At 35.7% G+C, this 20,431-nt stretch overlaps 1 protein-coding gene and 1 long non-coding RNA gene across 3 annotated transcripts in view; one reads left to right on the plus strand and one right to left on the minus strand.

The window, feature by feature from the left end:
* SCRB3 (scavenger receptor class B member 3) overlaps positions 1-19,069 on the minus strand; it is a 39,694-nt gene extending 20,625 nt beyond the window's left edge. Inside the window, exons 1-3 of the mRNA NM_001171179.1 lie at positions 18,869-19,069; positions 3,459-3,585; positions 2,812-2,991 (exon numbers count right to left, since the gene is read on the minus strand). Coding sequence (NP_001164650.1) covers positions 2,812-2,991; positions 3,459-3,581 — 303 coding nt within the window. The 5' untranslated portion in view covers positions 3,582-3,585; positions 18,869-19,069. The remainder of the gene's footprint in view (positions 1-2,811; positions 2,992-3,458; positions 3,586-18,868) is intronic.
* On the plus strand, positions 10,893-13,413 carry LOC134199804 (uncharacterized). 2 transcript variants are annotated; one of them, XR_009974439.1, is made up of 4 exons: positions 10,893-10,998; positions 11,166-11,237; positions 11,693-11,813; positions 11,907-13,413. It is a non-coding gene; the product is annotated as an uncharacterized LOC134199804 (long non-coding RNA). The 2 variants fall into 2 exon arrangements; XR_009974438.1 differs by lacking the exon at positions 10,893-10,998 and having other exon boundaries at positions 11,035-11,237.
* Positions 19,070-20,431: the final 1,362 nt, after the last annotated feature.

Consider the following 20,431-nt stretch of genomic DNA (forward strand, 5'->3'; position numbering starts at 1 on the left):
GAACAGTTTGAAGAAGTGCGTTTTACATATAATTAGTGATGGACAGCGTAGCATGAATGTGTTTCACCAGTTATCAACAAATGCTCAATGCAATGTTTCCGTTAGCGAGATAAACTCACGGATGTGTCATCGTTTCGTAAACAAGGATCTTTGGTTCTTTATTACACGCTTTTATTGGCTTGCTTTTTTTTATTGCTTAGATGGCTGGACGAGCTCACAGCCCACCTGGTGTTAAGTGGTTACTGGAGCCCATAGACATCTACAATGTAAATGCGCCACACACCTTGAGATATAAGTTTTAAGATCTCAGTATAGTTACAACGGCTGCCCCACCCTTCAAACCGAAACGCATTACTGCTTCACGGCGGAAATAGGCAGGGCGGTGGCACCTACCCACGCGGACCCACAAGAGGTCCTACCACCAGTAAATAGGGGTCATACTAGATTCACCGGGTGAGTGGGTGAGTTCACGAGGCTCTGACCAAACGAATTTGCTAGCCCTAGCAAGAGCAGTGTTTCGCAGTATCGGATACCACCGGATCGGAAACGACCCGGAATCTTAGAACGTCTTTTTCACAGACATTAAGACGTCCCATTAACTTGAATGTACACGCATTCTTCTCAAACTTCGCTCTAATGTCCTGACCGAGATCATCAAAATAAAAAGGCCCTATTTAACCCTTTCTTTTTTTACTGCCAATCTATATATGAATACGTGAAGCAAAAACTTTGTATCCCTTTTTACGAAAATTGCGTGGACGGAGGAGTATTAAATTTCCCACACTTATAGAGAATATAGAGAAGGAGTGCAGAAAGTATTATTTTTTTTAATGTTGCCTAGTAAGTACGTTGAATCAATAAAAGAAACATGAAACACACTACCATGTATTTGACACACAACCCACACGCATTTATACTCTTCGTTTATTGTCAAACTTTTTTTTATTGTTTAAAGTCTGTGGTCAAATTGTCTTTAATATTATTTGTCTATAATTGTGGGGTTTTCTTTAATCCGAATTACAGTTGTTCCTTAATGCTTTGTTTCGAGTTATTTGAATGAACAGATAGTTATGTAACCTTTAAAAACTACACAAAACATAAGGTTACTAATGGTAGGGCATCTTGAGAATCCGCACAGGTAGGTACCACCACTCTGCCTATTTTTTCCGTGACGTTTCGGTTCAAAGGGTGAGGCAGTCGTTGTACTGTAATAATTGAGACCTTACAACTCATGGCTCAAGGCGGGTGGCGGCATTTAAATTTATGATGTCTACAGACTCCGGTGGCCACTTAAAATCACCTAAGCAATAAAATAAAAATCATTCTTCAAATATCGCGGCACTCATGATTCCACTTGACCTTAAAGTAGTTTAATAACGCGCCAAGATCAAAGAAAACGTTACAGAGGATGAGCGGTTTTATCAAACAAATTACCATATATTTCTAATTACCAAAGTGCTCATTTAGATAAATTGAAAACATGTAGCTTAAGGAAAAGTCAAACGTCACTTTTGGTGCTTCAATAATCGTTGTAAAGAAACCTTGTAAGCGCTGAATGCTCGTTTGCATTCTCATACAAGCGAAGACTTGCAAATGGCCTAATGATATTTACATACACACACTTTAACCAGGGTTGTGACAAACTTTATACAATACTAGCGACCCGCCCTCGCTTCGCTTCGGAAACATTAAAACACACATGAAACAAAAAAAAAAATAAAAAAAAAATAAAAAAAAGTAGCCTATGTTCATCAGGGACAATGTCGGCTTCTAATGGAAAAATAATTTTTCAAATCGGTCCAGTAGTTTCGGAGCCTATTCGAAACAAACAAACAAACAAATCTTTCCTCTTTATAATATTAGTATAGATCTGTTTGTCTATTGCAGTGATTCTCAGCCTTTGAAGTGAAACTTCTTTAGGCGCGTTGAGAGTGAAATTTAACTCACGATAGATTCGTTACGGCTAGAGAGAAAAGATACAATTTAGGAAGAGCGAGAGTGAGAAAATAGAAAGAGCGTCTCCCGAACCACTCGAACGTGGAGAAAGGGAAAGCATAAAGCGAGCTAGGCGTATCCCTTATACACAGCATTCCCTATTACAAGAGAAATTTGATTTAAGAATGAAAAATGAAGAAAACCACAATACTATACACCCCGCAAAAGAAGTTTCACTTCTTTCACGTGCACCGTTTTTTTGGTAGCGGCAAAGATTAAGATAAGTTTAAAATATGTACTATACTATAGCATACTTTAACGAAAGAACAAGTGCAGCAACTAGTATGCAACCCGTTTCTGTCTCTACTGACAATCTGGACAATTTTGGAAATAGTGACAAGGGTTTGCCGATTTGAAGCATAAATATCGCTCTATGGTTTTATGGTTGCTATTTAATAATATTAACATTATTATGTATCCAAAACTTTGCGGCACAATTTTAAAATCCCATGGCACACAAAAGCGCCGCGTCACAGTGTTTGAGAATCACTGGTCTATTCATTACAAAGTGGGAGTTTGAATGATATTCTGAGCCAGACTTTGAGCCGTGTCTCACAAGCACCCCACTGCAGTAAGGGTTGGAACAGTGGTAACCATATCTCCGGAATAACAATACGTACGAGCCGAAAGCTCTAGCATGAAGATTTGCTACACGATCTTGAAGGCTTCTTCCACTCCTCAGCCTCTAATCTCTAGAAGACTAAAGACATGATCAGTGTTCAAAAGAAAGCACTGTTACCAGAAGTCGGATATACAATTTGATGCCAGTTTTCTATATCAAAACCTGTTTCGTTTAGTGAATTTTTTCCCACTCACCTTAGAATGTGACTCCCTGAACACGTAAGGACCCAACTGCTCCACTTTCAGTATTACGTCCTCTTTCGCGAGGATCTTATCCGCGTTCGTTATGTTGAACATGTAGCATTCCAGGTACATCGGTATTGGAGTCTCCTGCCATATACCGAACGACGTTGAGGTCGGCGATAGGATCATCATCTGGAAGCGAAGTGAGAGTTAGCAACGGCTGCAGAATGGAGTTCGTAAATCAAGTTTATAGGCAAAAAGACTGTTAAATGCATAACTTTTGGGACTTGCTTTAAAAAGTTTTACGAGGCTGACTAACCTTCTATAATGGAACGGCTTTTTGATGTCCACGGCGAAGGAATAATATCGTGTAATAAAAATCAAACCCGCAAAATTATAATTGCGTAATTACTGGTGGTAGGACCTCTTGTGAGTTCGCACGGGTAGGTACCACCGCCCTGCCTATTTCTGCCGTGAAGCAGTAATGCGTTTCGGTAAGGGCAGGGCAGCCGTTGTAAATATACTTAGACCTTACAACTTATATCTCAAGGTGTGTGGCACATTTACGTTGTAGATGTATATGGGCTCCAGTAACCACTTAACACCAGGTGGCCTGTGAGCTCGTCCACACATCAAAGCAATAAAAAAAAATCACATACCCTCTGTAACTGAGCCATGAAGAGGGAAGGCCAGTATACTACTACGATAGCACCGATAAGGACCAGCGCTGACCCGAAGCCCATGAACAGACCGCTTTTCACTCCGGAAGACACCATCTTCATCCACCTGTCAATAAAAAAAAACACTGTTTGGTCGTGTATACCAGGACAAATGGGTCTGAGTAAAAAAAAATGTTGATACTTTATTGTAATTCGGTAACTCTGACTTAACAGAATATGTGCAATATATTTCCATGTTAATCTATGGTAAACAGTCGATTATCTATGTTATAATATACTTAGAATCGAACAGTAAATAATCTATTTGTTTTCTAAGCAATCAAAACACATAAATTATACATACATTGCCACGGTCTAGATAAACATTTCGGAAATGTTAAAAAATGTGTCTTTCAATTGGATCGAATAAGTTTTTTTTCTTTATTGCGTAAATAGGTGAGCTAACTCTCGGCTCGCCTGATTTAAAGTCCGGAGTCCATGGACAGCACATGAGACATGAGGTCGAAGTCTCAAGCCTACGGAACCGGAAGCCGATGTAATCAAGATGGCAGGGTATTTATTACGGAGTTCGGACCCAAGCGCGAAAAAAAGGAGGTTTCTATTACTACTAGTAAATGCCGTAGCATACAATACTCCAGGCTCCAGCTTCACGTTTTAATATAGGTAAAGGCTGTCACGCCGTGATCCCAATGGACTCCGGAGCTCACTAAGACTCATAACAATACGACTTACGATAAAATAATATACATTAATTGAGTTTAATTTTTTCAAAGTCAATTTATTGATAATATAATTAATGAACAGGATTGAATGGCTTAAAAAGTTTTATCTGCATAAAGGTTATTAAGATTAAAAATGCATGTTTGTCACGGATATACACTATCAAACATTTACTCTTGATAACAAATATAATTCGTATTGTAGCCAAGGGAAAAAATTTATTTAAATACAATTTAATTTATTGCAATGGACGACAGAGTTCATAATAGAATTTGGCTTTTGAATTAAGGCTTTTGCTGTGTAAGCCCAATCATTGAAGTCGCCAGCAAGCTTACCCTCCTCCTGGCTGAGCCTTTGGTTGCCCACCTGTCCTCGTGAAACCTAGGCCTCCGGGCCGCCAGTAATCTCTCAATCATAAAAAAACCAAACTTATTCTGTACGATAAATACTGCTAAATATGGCTACTAGGATATACACGGAGGTCCGTCAGAGAGGAGTGGCGGCGTGTTGTAAAGCTTGCCACCAAACGTCTGAATTGATGACCACGACCACTTTAAGAGCGATACCGACTAGGAAGAAGAAAGATATAGGTACAAGCCCGCACGGATGAGTAAGCTGAGGGCGAATCGTAAGCTCGTTAGTACAACTAAGTTTGTTCATGCTAATGGGCAACAGTACTATAGTAACATGTAGAGTGTTCACGATTTTTTTTTTTATTGCTTAGATGGGTGGACGAGCTCACAGCCCACCCGGTGACAAGCGGCTACCGGAGCCCATAAACATCCACAACGTAAATGTGCCACCCACCCAGAGATATAAGTTCTAAGGTCTCAAGCAACAACGGCTGCCCCACCCCTCAAACCGAAACGCACTACTGCTTCACGGCAGAAATAGGCAGGGTGGTGGCACTCACCCGCGCGGACTCACAAGAGGTCCTACCACCAGTAATTACGCAAATTATAATTTTTGCGGGTTTGATTTTTATTACACGATGTTATTCCTTCACCGTGGAAATCTATCGTGAACATTTGTTGAGTACGTATTTCATTAGAAAAATCGGTACCCGCCTGAGATTCGAACACCGGGTGCATCGCTCAACACGAATGCACCGGACGTCTTATCCCTTAGGCCACGACGACTTCAAGTGCAGTTTTGAACCTCTGCAATGAATAGAAAGATGGTGTATTGAGTGGAATTATTACTGGAGATGAAACTTGGGTTCATCATTATGAACCTGAGTCGAAACAAGACTCTATGCAATGGCATAAAAAGGGAGCAGCGCCAGCCAAAGTGTTTAAGGGGTCACAGTCAACTGGGAAACCCATGGCAACGGTCTTTTGGGACTTGGAAGGAATATTATTATAAGGTAAGGAAGGGTAAAGGTGTTTCTATAACCGGAGAATACTACGCTTTAATACTAGAGCGATTAAAAGAAGTCATTAAAGAGTAAAGGCGGGGAAATTTGACAAAAGGTGTGCTGCTTTTGCACGACAACGCGCCGGTTTACAAGAGCCGCGTTGCGTTGGCTGCCCTGCATAAGGCGGGCTTCGATATTTTGAATCACCCCCCACCCTACAGCTCAGACCTGGCCCCGACTGATTATTACCTGTTTCCAAAAATGAAAAAAGAGTTGCGGGGTAAAAAAATGACCATCGATCATGAAGTGAATGAAGGAGGCAGTTTCGGCGTATTTTGAAGATAAAGGCAAATTTTTTTTATGAGTTTATAAGTGAGATCTGAAAAATGTATTCGTCTTGCAGGTGAATAAGTATATTGAAAAAGAAAAATAATTTGGTTTTTTTATTTCCACTCTGTATTCCCTATTCGGCGAACATAAAAACGCGCCCTCGTATATGAAGAGAACAATTTTCATTGTTTTTGTTTTGGACGGTACACCGACCGGTTTTCGGAGATTTCCACTCTTCGCCGATGGATTCCGTCGCTGATCTAGTTACGACCCTCGCACGGACACGGACGGACAAATAACTTCACGAGAATTCGGAACTATTGTGATATAACTGTGAACGGTTCTTTACAATAAACTCAAAACTCAAGCCCAAATACGAAAAATCTAAATAAAATCAACTAAGTATATTCCATCCATTTTTTTTTATTTTGTTAATATGTGGGTGGACGAACTAACGGCCCGCCTGGTGTTAAGCGGTTACCGGAGCCCATAGACATCTACAACGTAAAGGCCGTAACCCACCTTGAGATATGAGCTCTATGTACGTATTTCATTAGAAAAATTGGTACCCGCCTGCGTGATTCGAAAACCGGTGGATCGTTCGATACAAATGCACCGGACGTCTTATCCTTTAAGCCACAATGGCTTCAGTTCACTAATGTCAGCAATCAGTTGGTACTCAATGAAAATTCTGCAAACATCACGCATACCTATAAATTCAAGCGTAATCGTCCAAAACAACATACGTAGATCGTCAGAGCTGAATCTAAATGATAAATGTTTGACATTAATTAAATATCATTAATGATTCAGTGAAAACAAACCAGCGACCACAAAGGTCGCCGTAATGAAGCTCAATGTCCAGTGAACTTTGACCTGGAATTCTATATAGACACATGTCAACGAAACGTGTATAAATGATGTGCGTCGTATTAATGTATTTTAGAAAACATACATAAGGAAATCTGGCGCGAAATCACCCCGCGGTTTTTTAGCGTTAGTGCGTCGAATTTTTATATATATATTTCTTCTGTGCGTATGTCTGACACTGAACTCCTCCCAAACGGCTGGACCGAATTGAATGATTTTTTTTGTATGCATTTGGGTGGCGCCCTGGATGGTTTAGATTCACAAATCAGCCCGGCAAATGGCGCTGCAGTCGGTATACAAGTTATTTATTATATATTTCCTAGAAATAATTTATATGGCAAAACAAAGTTTGCCGGATTAGCTAGTTGAGTTGTATAATCGGAATTTCACTAGGTCATTCTCGATCGTTAGGTCTTAAGCAGCCCTACTGCACCAAACGATCCGATCTCCTTCCTGGGTCAGAGCTCGGTCAGACTTGACGTGTTCCCGCGGTCAACACTACAACCAGACTCGTGGCGCCACCCCTAGGACGCCCGTTGACTTGTCGCCCCATACCCGAAAAAAAAACCTCGTAAGCGTCATTGAATATATAGTGGGGTAAATAGACAAAGCTGACCTCACTGCCTGCAACCGTTGTCAACGCAATTCCATGAGTGGAATTCAAAACTTTGGAGCGTCACTGTACACGATGGCTTCTCTTCGAGTCGTCTTTACGGAGCGGTACTTTGAAGTAACGAAGCGTTTTCTCGCAATTGGGAAGCTGGTCCCAACCAAACTCTATAGGCTGTTAGGCGTTATCAACGACTGAACTGGTCGTTCTTAATTAACCCTTTGACTGCTGTGTAGGTCACCGGTGCCCTACGCGACCCGCTGGAGTAATTATGTCGATTTGCTGCTACTAAGACGCTTAAGGATTGCCTAACTTTTCCTTCTTTTGTTTGTTAATGTAAGTTTTAGTCTTTTAAGGTCTCTTCATTCTCAGTATTTACGGATTCATCTTTCCCAGACTCTATTAGATATCCCGGCGACTTAGTAACAGAAATCGACATAATTAGCCGCGTAGGCCACCGGTGACCTACATGGCACTCAAAGGGTTAAACTAAGCAATCGCGATGACGCATCTTTAAAACTAACAATTTCAAATGATAAAGTACACTGAACCGTACACGATTTGTACAGCTGTTTTATTTTGGTCGAATTTAATTGGTTTTGTTAGTTTAAGAACGGTCCCGTCTTAGTCAGTTTTGAAATTTTACAGAAACAATGAAACACGATTGTTTTTCGAGTACAATCACTGGCTTAATTCTCTGTGTCACTGTGATAGGATGTTATTCTATTTGCGGCCACTTCCAAGGGTCCAGGGCAGCGATTGTTTCATAGGCTTAAGGACGTCATAAAGCTACTATAGACATCCTTACCTTTTTGACTTAGAGGTAACTATTATCCGCTGCATGTGATGTTTGGTGCAGTTGAATATGTGCGTACAAGGGACTGTTACATAAAGGTTCACTTTGATAATTACAATATTGATACGATACTGACTACACTAAAATATTGAATACGAGCCGATATTGACCAATCTGGACCCGTGGGAACGGTAGCCAGCCCCATAGACACAGCCCACTGATTTTCTCGTCGGATTTTCTGAACAGTGTGCTTGTGTAAAACGAAAGTAGATTAGCCACTCAAGGATATTGGTAATTTCATAGGGAATGGTAGCCAAGATGACTTACTATTAAATTAGAAATAAGAACTGCTAAAAATGTATCGGCAAAGTAGTTCAGTAATAAAATACCAAACAATCACGCATTCCTTATCAGAGTTTCGCGCGAAAGTAACTTTCCACCATTCCTTGCTCTAGCATCTCACGATGCGTGTCCACACACGTTGACTATTAGTTGCAACGACACGCGAAATACACTGAACAGTGGTAGTACACATATTCTTTTTACTACCTAAAATGATGAGAAAACACAAAGAACCTAATGACAATTTGAATATCGCTGTCCAATCCAAAACGTATGACCAGTATCTCGACCTCATTAATATAAAAACAGCGTCTTATCTACCAAAGAAATGAGCGGAATTATGGTATTCATATCCTATCGCATACTTAAGATAGGAAACTAGGGAGCTATTGCGGACGGATGACAATCAATAGTAGCTGTTGGTACCCTGTGTTTCATATCATAATCATATTCACATTATCATTGAAATTACGACATCGGACGTGATTGGTAAAGGACAATGCCCAAAAGTGGGCCAACTTTATGTCAAAACTATTTGTACTTGAAAAACTATGCCTTATTTTTTCACGTTGTTTAGTTTATGTATCATTTCTTTCAACCTGGCATTGTTTTACAAAAAAATAAATTACTTATTTGATAACATCCCAAAACTGAGTGCCATAGTTTTTAAATTCACCAACAGGCAAAGGGCCTAGCCCATATAGCCTTATAGTAAACCTATATGCCGCCAAACGAAAGAGTTGTCTGTGACTTGAACAACAAATTAAAAAAAATAGCTAATGGTTATAATTCAGACTTTTTAGTTTTATTTTTGTTCAATTCAATATTTATATATTGTAATAATAATTATTACTTAAAACCATGAATTATTTAATATTTTTAGATATTAATGATTCCATTAGTAAAAATCTCAATGGCCTACCATTACTCTATTCTTATTTTATATTATGATCAGAGAGTTTTGGCAGCAACCCGAGTGAAGAGTCACTTGAAATTATATTTTAATGTTTTTTAATAGTTTATTGTGATGTATAATATATAAATTGGATGTTTTTTTGTGGATTAAACGTCAATAATCGTTGTTCACGATTATTGAGGCATTGGAATAAAACTGTGGCTAACATAGCAGTGACTGTTTTTTTTTTTTTTCAAGATAAAAGGTTTGCGGAAATTCACGCTCACTCAATGTGCTATAGAGATACACCGGCTTTTTATTGACATAAAAAAAATATAACTACGACAGACTAGGCTGTATAGGCTCTTTGCCTGCTTATTGGCGAAAAATTAAAAACGACAACAACAACAGGGGGGTGCAACTCCCATACAAAGGAAAAGAACATTCAACTAGCGTCATCTTTAGGAACCGGCGAGGTCATTTTTGAAACGTTTTGGCCTTAATGAACTAATAAACTCACTAGATGGCAGATACGAGTTCTGACTCAATAAAAAAGGTTAGCGTACTTTGAAGCAGTGCTTCCACTTTTAGGGAATTCTCCCTTTTTTAGGGAAAAATAGCTGATATTTTGGATGATAAAGACAATTTAAAAAATACCAGGATTTAGGATATTTCGGGGTAAAAAGCAAAGCCTATACTAGTAACTGTTGTGAATTTTAAAATAAACGGTTTTTAAAGTAAAACACTGAACATTTTATTTTATGGAGAGAGAATGACATTAAGTCGAGTTGACAAGTAAAAGAATAAAACAGAGTTGTGTATAAAAACTATTAAGAAGGTTTGATTCAACAGTAACCCTCTAGTAAAGTAAATCATAGATTAAGCCACTGCTTTTTTCTTAGGGATTCCCCAGAATCCCAATAAGTATAATCCGCCAAACTTTTATTTACCTATTTTCGTTGATGTCACCAGAACTTACTTGTATTGTAATATACAGGTACTTCATGTACCATGAAAGATTATCATGGTAATTTCATTTACGAAAACCTTGTAATTGTCATTTCACTTTTGCTAGCAGTTCCTTCTTCAAAGACTGAGGTGGAAAGATTATTCAGTGTTCTCAAATGTAAAAACTGACAAAAGAAACAGGCTTTCTAATGAAACCCTGAACGGCTTGCTTCATAGAAAGTTCCCAACTTTGCCAGCAAACAATTGCTCAATTTTAGAACCGAACAGTGTTAGGTGCAGCAAAAGAATATAAAAGTAATGCGTCGACTTCCTTGAAAATTCTAATCCTATAGATCTATGATCTTCTGGGGGCGTTTATATTATATATACCTACATTAAATAATATACTGTGGTTTATTTTCTGTATTTTATTTATGCTTTCTATATAAAGGATTTATGAAAGTTGTCTAGGAAATTTTTGGGATAAATTCAAAAGAAACTAGGGTAAAATGTGTTAAAAAAAACTTAAGTGGAAACACTGCTTTGAAGTTTTCAAAATTCCAGGGCCGTAAAACAATCTCAAAAAAAAAAAAAAGTTTTCAAAATGTCGTAACGATTTAATTTTTTAAATCGTTTTTTTTTGGTCTTGGTGTGAGTTTAATTAATTAATTTAGAGTATCATTTAGCTTTATGAGAATATTAGACGATTAGACATTGAGAAACTCTGTTTTGAATTCTCTTTAGACATAACTTGGTTCCAATACTTTTTTCTTCGTTAGCGTTTCGTAAGCCTGTGTAACTATTTTCGTTTCTTACAGAAAGTTTATTATTAAAAATCAGCATGCCTCGAAGATCGAAAATGAAATGCTATTTCGGATGCCTTGATAACGGTGAGTTTACACTATTTTCCCGGTATATTATTTGCTAACAGAATTATTATTCATAATATAATTAAATGAATTAGCACCAACTAATGGTCCTTCCTATTTCTGCTGCCTAGCTATCATATATGTTAAGTTTGATTAAAACAGTCGGTGTTAAGTCTCGTACTATCACACACACACCTCAGATAATAAAATTGTCTCGAGTGGGTGGAAGTATTTATGTTTTGCAACTCAGCGTATTATATGCTTATTGTCAAGTGGGCCCGAACTAGTTTTTTGGAATGATCAATCAGTCATGCTTTCCTGTTTAAATAAAATACAGCACAATTGATCTCACATCCAAAGTTAGATGATGACATTCACATTTTGTTTCCTGGTGTTTGATAACCAAGTTACACCAAGTGGCCTGTGACCACGTTCATCCTTCTACCCAATATAAAATAATGTTTTTATTTTTGTAGACAAAGGTTTGATAATGACAAAATTTTATGGAAAAATTATAAGGAGCACTAAAATGTCTGAAACATGAAAAGATTGATGCACTATATTTGAACCAGAACGTGTTATGTAATATATTAATTTGTAAGTATGATTACATTAACATAAAAATTTTTCATGGTCGTATTTTTTCAATATTTGTTACATACTTAAGATACTTTTGTTTCTCCGTTTCAGAAGAGAAACTGATTCAGCAAGGAATGTGAACTCACAACGGATCTTAATTTTTTTTAAATATGTTTATAATTTATAAATTAATAATTGAAATAGTTCATAAGAACTAAATTGATGCCAATTTTGTTTTAAAATAGGTTGTTTAGTTCTTATGGTTATACTATTACGTTTGAATAGTTGTAATTAGTAAGTTAGTAATATATGAAAATACTGATATAAATTTTTGTAAATGAGCTTTTGTAAATTCTACGAGAAGATGATTTTAATTAATGATCAAAAGTCAACGATCTTCAAAAGCATTATTTGCAATTATTTAGATTAACTGTGGAATATATTTGCTAACTTGTGTTTTCTGTATGAGCAGATATAAATGAAAATGCTCAAACATGATTATGTTTCTTACATTTTCATTATGTGAAATCAATATGCTTGTGACTGAGTATATTAATAATTTATTAAAACTTAAGTGATAGACAGCAACCCCTATGACACTGCTGAAGTTTATAAGCACTGGTGACCACTTATCATGAGCCGGGTTGTGTGCTCGTCTGCTGTTGAGTGCAATAAAAATTTTCGAGACCCTTTCTATTATTTAGATGTAATATTAATGTACATTTAATTTGGATTAAAAGATAAATTTACATTTTATGTTTGCATGTGTATGTTTATAATTCATTTGCATGTAACGAACATCAGTTTCTTTTGTAACAAAATGCAAACTAATGGTTTGTAATGAATGTAATTAACTTTAAGATGATTTTCTTTCAATCTGCTGTTTGTTTCATATAGTATTACCAAAGCTAAAGCATCCGAAACGTCAGAATAGAAATAATTTAGTTAAAGAATAAAAGTATAACTATTGTAATCATGTCTAAGATTACTATAAGTGTCATTAAGTACAAACTATCAATATTTAAGAGTACTTTAAATCATCATTACATTTTTTAAACATTTTTTGTTTTTCAAATCATGTAACAAAACGTTTGTGCAGAACAAAATGTCACATGTTATGAACATGATTGTGGGTTAATCGTTTCTTAAATTTCTAAATGTTTATAAGAATGCTAAGAATAATTTAGTATTCACTTTAGTGTGTGTATTATCTCTACAATGCTAGTTTAAATGACAATTATTGTATGACGAAGCATAGGTAGTATTTATAGATGTAATATTTTCATACAAGGTCATGATCTGTCACGATCAACTTTAAGCAAGAACTGCTATCATTAAGAAACAAATTTATTAAATTTAATTCAAATTGTCTACTATGTTTATAATGGAAAGCTGACATGTTTATATTTCGCACAAATGACTTAATTGACATTGAATGATTTGATTATCTAGACTTAATTAACTTTTAGATAACTTTCGATTTAATGTTAATAAGTACGCTAGTAGGATTAATCTAGAGGAGTTATTGTTATTCGAAGTTTTATACAATTGTACGTTCATACAATCTTTTAACCGAAAATTGTTTGTAATATAGGGAAATTAAATAGCTTACAGAGAATTACAGCTTTTTATTTTAAAAAACTGTTTTCTCTCTGTATGAAAAGATCTTATCGATTAGAATGCTGAACACAATCAAACATTCCTTAATATCTCATAAGTACTACCGGGAATTCCAGCGATTCTAAACGATAAGATTTTTTCATAAAGAGAGTTCTTAAAAATATTAAAATTACTAAAAAAGCCACCTGGTGGGGGGTAGGGAGACTAATAATCGACTGTAGCGACGCCTGCTGGACCGGGCTTTAACTAAAGCAAAAATAAAAATGAGAGTTGCGCATCTATCTCTAATATATTAAGTGTATAATCTATGAACAACAATATCGTTGCCGGCTTCCGGATTTTCATTTCATTTTATTATTATTATGAGGATATAATAATAATAAAATGTACGTAAGGGCTTATTTCTAGCAACATTAACCACAATTAACTTATTTAATACTGTAAATAATGATGAGAGCGATTATTGATTTCGAAGAAAACAATTAACAACTTAATTTTAGCTGCAGAAAAAAACAGATTTCTCTTAAACCTGGGTGAGAATATAAAAATCGTTTTCTGAACATGAAACGATATTTCTTTGTCTATCAAATTAAGTTAGAACCATCATCACACGACAACATTTAAGTCACCTTTAGTTTGTCTGGCCATCTGGAGCGTGTTCATACTACGTGCCCTCGTATCTGTTGACGAGAGACATTCAAGCCGAGTACGCGCAATGTGTACTTGTAACGGATCTAATTAAATAAATCAAAAGATAATACGCGAGTTCAACAACGAGATAAATAGAAGCTTCGTCATTACAACGGCAATACAGTTATCACGAGAGTGTGGTGGTGATTTTGAGATTACTTATCAATGGCGGAAAACGAAAAATCACTGGATCCAGAATATTCCGAACTCGATTTCTAATTAGACATTTGTATTTGTTGGCACGACTGGGAATCTCAAAGGAGTTACCGTTTTGCTAACTCGCTTCCATTGGCTTGACCTGTCTCTCTTTAGCTAGAATCAAAACTACTTCTACGATATAACAACGTGTTTATTACATGGTGATTATTTTTCAAACTAATTGATGTATTAAAGTCAATATGAGTATAATATCACTGAAATACCAACATGGAAATAAACAAAAATGAGATTAAGTACACCGGAGATAGAAACATAAGAAGATGGTTTTTATTTTTATTATTCACAGTTTTCTATCTATCTATGTACATATATGAATCTTTCCAAGGAATTTTCAGTAACGCCAAGAGACAGACAGCCATATTCAAAATTTTCCTCAAACTTAAAAAAATCGCACATATTACAAGGACAGCAACAATTTATTATAATATTTTTATTACTTTGGCCTAATATCATGAGGATCCCCCACTGAGCACGAATAAAAGAAAATTGCTTGCTTTGCCACAAAAGCGTCTTTTTTTAAGTTGTTTACCTACCTACATTTTCCAATGTTTTTCTAATGTAAATAACCAACAATTTTCATAGTCAAGAAACTTGTCAGGTTATAAAACAAAAACCCAAATTCCTAAATAAAGCCTTCTTTATAGCAGTATTGGTCATCAACTAAGTACACAACACAACAAAGTATTCAGAACTTGACCGAACCAGAAAGAAATGACTTGGAAAACTAAACTCTTTACACATATTCACGTGAATTCATTAGAAAAAAACTTCACAAAAATGTATGCTCATTATTTTGTAACTGATTGTGATGGTTTTTATCGATAAAATAATTGGGTGAAAACATGAAATAAAAAGTTGTTGGAATGGCAATAAATATAATTAAGTACAGCCGATGGCTAATAGATTGATAAATTAGTAAACAAAAAATGTAACAAGCTTATTTATGTTTAGCTAATACAATATCATGAAAATATCTTGCACATGAAATCTGTACAATAAAACGGAAACATGGACTACATTTTATTGTCGAAAAATACTGTTGAAAATTTTTTCTGACAAATTGAATATGGCTGTAAGCGCAGATAAAAATAAAGATAAGAATTTAGCAATTTAATGTTTTTCATTTAAATAAAAAAAATATATTTTTATTACAGCTCAAGAAGAGCTGGTAATAAATACTGCACAGACTAGTCTTTGTTTGTAACCCCTTCTTTTATTAGTTTATTTATATTACTGGCGACCCGCCCTCGCTTCGCTTAGGAAGCTGCAATGTATTATTGATCTCTCCACTATTTAATGGATGTTATTATCCATTTAAACCTTCCCCTTCAATCACTCTATCTATAAAAAAAAACACTTCAAAATGCGTTGCGTAGTTTTAAAGATTTAAGCATACATAGGGACAGAGAAAGCGACTTTGTTTTGTACTATGTAGTGATTAAGTATTTAGTTACATATAAAAGTATTTATACTATTCATTTTAGTTAAATTCAATTTCAGTTAAATTCATGTTTGTGTTGGTTTTTGATGGATTAATTATATAAATGTCTTGTTTTTATGAAGAAAATGTAAGTGCAGAGTAGCATATCTAAATATCTCTCATTTAGTTTTAGTTTCGCTCAATACATTCCTAGAAGATATAGATTGCTTCAAGCAATCAATAGCAACCAATAAGAACACAAATTTAAGTTTGTTTTGTTTGATTTTCGATGTCTTTTAACTAAAAAAATCCTCTTTAATCTTATCCTTTTAAAATCATAGAACAAAATTTGTAGAAAAGTCAAATTAATGTAAAGATTTTGATAATTTAACAAAAATTGAATTGGCACAATTGGCACAAAATCTTTATTTATTTTTCATATATATATATATATATATATATATATTTACATCCTACAATCTTTTTGGCGTCTGCACGTCGTGCATCATTACGACGTCCTCCAGTTCCCATTGCTTTTTTTAACATGTCTTAATGAATATTGCTTAGTTTTTCGATTTCCAGCTCCGTGAGATACGTCATTTTCCGATAATTTTATTTTTCGCGATATTCTTCTTGCGTTCGTGCCGCAACATTTTTGAACCCCGAACCATGGTCATAAATTATAGGCGTCCTGGATATATTGATCGTGATTTACCTATGGCATCGACTATTTAGCATCCTCATAGGATGAACGACATTTGTAAGTGCGGCGTTGCCAGCTTTATGTTTACTTTCTCTTTCTTTGACAATCGCTTGTCTGTACATTTATACCAATTTCGTCAAATCAATACATATACGGATGCCCGATAATTTTATATAATTTATGTATCTACACGTATTAGTAACAATGGATTTTGATGAAGCTAAGTACACAAATAGTTTATAATAAGATAAAGAAAATTAAGCTCCTGTCTCGTAGATTTTTACATGAAAAATCGCATGTAGTAGCTAGAATAACAAGCATATAATAATTAGGTACATGTTTGTCTAGTCTATTTTTTCATAAATTTAAAACAAGTAGGTATGTAATAACTTCATTTGTGGGTTTAATATAAATATAGGTATGATAAAATCGGCATTGTATCCTACTATGGCCTGAACCAATATATGTTATTTTTAATTGTAACAGTATTTACGGCCAGACTAAGTATATACGGACGCCTAATGGCTATATACGGACGCCTAATAGCTATATACGGACGCCTAATAGCTATATACGGACGCCTAATAGCTATATACGGACGCCTAATAGCTATATACGGACGCCCAATAACCTGGCTTTTTTTTTATTGCCGAGATGTGTGGACGACCTCACAGCCCACCTGGTGTAGAGTGGTTACTGGAACCCAAAGACATCTACAACGTAAATGCGCCACCCACCTTGAGATATAAGTTTTAAGGTCTCAGTATAGTTACAACGGCTGCCCCACCCTTCAAACCGAAACGCATTACTGCTTCACGGCAGAAATAGGCGGGGCGGTGGTACCTACCCGTGCGGACTCACAAGAGGTCCTACCACCAGTAATTACGCAAATTATAATTTTGCGGGTTTGATCTTTATTACACGATGTTATTCCTTCACCGTGGAAGTCAATCGTGAACAATTGTTAAGTACGTATTTCTACTACTTTAATTATACTTACTACTTTACTTATAACTTTATTTTTTTTACTACTTTAATTATACTTTACTTTAATTATAAAAATACGGCAGTATGTGAGGCAGTACTGTTTGGCTACAAGCTACTGTATGGTGGAAATACTGTTGCCAATCGTGTTGCACCATATTGGATTATTCCCATTTGTCCCCACAGATTTTCCCGGGACAAATGGGAATTATTGGCAGTTGGAAGAAATATTTTTAATCGACTTCTCTTGGGTATCCCACTAGATTTGAATTGGACATCCGTATATACCAATTGAGCGTCCGTATATAGCTATTGGTCGTCCGTATAAAGCTATTGGGTGTTCGATTTCTCATTTATTTAAATAATTTACTGAACATATTTAGCAGCTTTATCATCGTGTTTTAATTTACACTCGGTAAGCGGGTGCTGAGCTGGCTACACATAGGCACGACTCGGGAGCCGAGTAGTGCCTATATGTTTAAAATAAAATAACTTTATACAGGTGTATTTTTCAAGTGGAAGTGGGTGGCCAAATCCAAAATTATGAGCGCAAAACGAGTCTCGAGCCCGATTTTGAAGAAAACTACTATAACATCATTGGATTTTCGAAATATCAATATTCCTAGCCAGGAATCGAACTTCGTTATTTTGAAATAAAAGATACACTTGTATTATTACACCATTCGATAGTGTCGGTAACAAGGAAGAAAAATACAGAACGTGTCTTTTTTTCAGAATCACCGATTTCGATTCCTGGCTAGAAATATAGATATTTTTCAAATCCAATTATGCAGTTTCATTTTTCATCAAAATCGACCTTGAGACTCCTTTGAGCGTTTTTCTTTGTTCTGACTTTTTAAAAGTTTAAATAAACTCGGGCTCCTAATTATACGCAACGCGTATACCACCTACGGCGAATATATTGTTTTGATTAAATATCGTGTGTTAATTGTGATCCAATGTTGCAAACGAGCTGGCAACGTCGCAGTTGTGGACGCCAAATACGCGGATCCCTAGTCAGGAACTCCCCGAGATATGCGGCTGTCAATATACGCGCGACAGCAGTGCCACACCTGCGTTACGATTTCGTCGCGAACTGTTTAATATATTATTGCAGCCATTTAAGAGATAATTTGGCTTCTATCGATATTTGTCCTACGGCTAGCGAGGACCAATGGGACGTAAACCCCACTGGCTATCAAAGTGGCGTCCAGTATGCGGACGCCAAAAGCAGGTGGACGCCAGTTTAAATGCATTTTTTTCTTCAGAGGACGTCTAATTGTTTGGGGGATAAATATATATATATATATATATATATATATATATATATATATATTAAATAGTAGATGGATAAATATACATCGTTTACAAAACATCTAAAACAAAGATAAAAGTAGACAAAAGAATTGTATATCTCGTAAACAAAATAATGCATACCTTTTTATTTAATTTTGGATTTATAATTTTATTCAAAACACTTTTAATTACATTAACAACTCATTCTAAGCACTGGTAAATAATTCACACTTATGATAGCCAAGAATTATTGTATAATCGTAAGGTCCATTTGAGTAAATAAAATATGAAAATCAAACGGGCTTAATATTTACAAACACCGCCCGATTCCCGATCTCGACTGATTAACTGATTAGCGTTGACATTTGTTTGACAAACATAAATTGATGAGTCCACTGGTTGGGCAAAGGGAACATTACCCATAAACTCAACGTTTTTGTCACATAGATCGAATTCATGTCTGTTCTATGAAATGTGGAATTGGAAGGAATAAAATGAAATCGACTGAATTGAAATTGATTGTGTAATGAACTGAAATAGAATAAAACGAGTTGAGATAAGACAACAACGTAGGTGTTGTATGAGATGTAATGAAAAAGCCCATGTATGGTGGGAATTCATCAATAGTTCAACTCACTTTTCGGAAAAACCAAAAAAACCACCTTCATACTTGTACACTTTCAGAGATGTAAATGATAAACAAGCAAACATTTTTCCACATATAATCCTGAACACTAAATTAATGAAATAAAACAAATTCACAAATCTTCTTCTAACTTGCGTCCCCGTCGAAAAGCCCGAGAAATTAAATAATTTAAATGTATTACTATCGAAGACATTATGTCTGACAGCTAGTTTTCCAATTAGAATTTCAATTTAAAGGAGTCAAAGGACTAATTCACAAGATACTGAGATACAGGTCTAGGTCTATTATAATATCTAGTCATGTTGACTGTCTGTTGAATTGGGGTGATTTAACTAACATTTTGTGTTTTATTGATCTTTGTTTTTTCTATATAGAGTAGTATCAAGACTTTTTTTACCTATCCCAGTAACCTCGGGTTGCTAATGTACGTTCATCTAGCGTGCTGGCGAGATCACGGGACTCAGCCTAGCAATTTGCTAACATTAAACCTAGCAAGGGCACTGCTTCGCTGAATATACCAACGGATCGAAATCGCAACCACATCGCAACCCACTGAGAAAATCCGGCGAGTAACTCATTGGGCTAAATATCTAGACAGGACTACGCCATTCCAAAGATAGTGGAATGGTATCGTGAATAGTGCCAATCAATTATTGAAAAAAATACATTTTCCTCATTGCAACAACAGCATCAGTGTTGTGATAATTTATATAAGTGCTTTCATACAGTTTCATAGTATGACCTAACAGCTTGATCCCGCGATAGTTGTTACATTCGTACTTACTGCCCTTCCCCTTATAAATAGGAACTATGGTGCTCAATCTCCACGCCGCTTATCGAAATCACATTAAATTTTGTAATATCAAAAGGGAGCATGAAATAAAACGAAAAAAATGCCTACGCTTTTTTTATTGCATAAATTAATTAAATTGCTATAATGTAAAATCCAATGTTACGTTACACAATACATTACTCTTTCAAAACAGCTGAAACAAACGGTTCTACCAGAAAAGCAAATTTTTGGAATGATACGTCTAGCCTAAAAGCGAGAACAAAAA

Source organism: Bombyx mori, chromosome 12 (assembly GCF_030269925.1).
Source record: "Bombyx mori chromosome 12, ASM3026992v2".
Classification (NCBI taxonomy): Eukaryota; Metazoa; Arthropoda; class Insecta; order Lepidoptera; family Bombycidae; genus Bombyx; species Bombyx mori.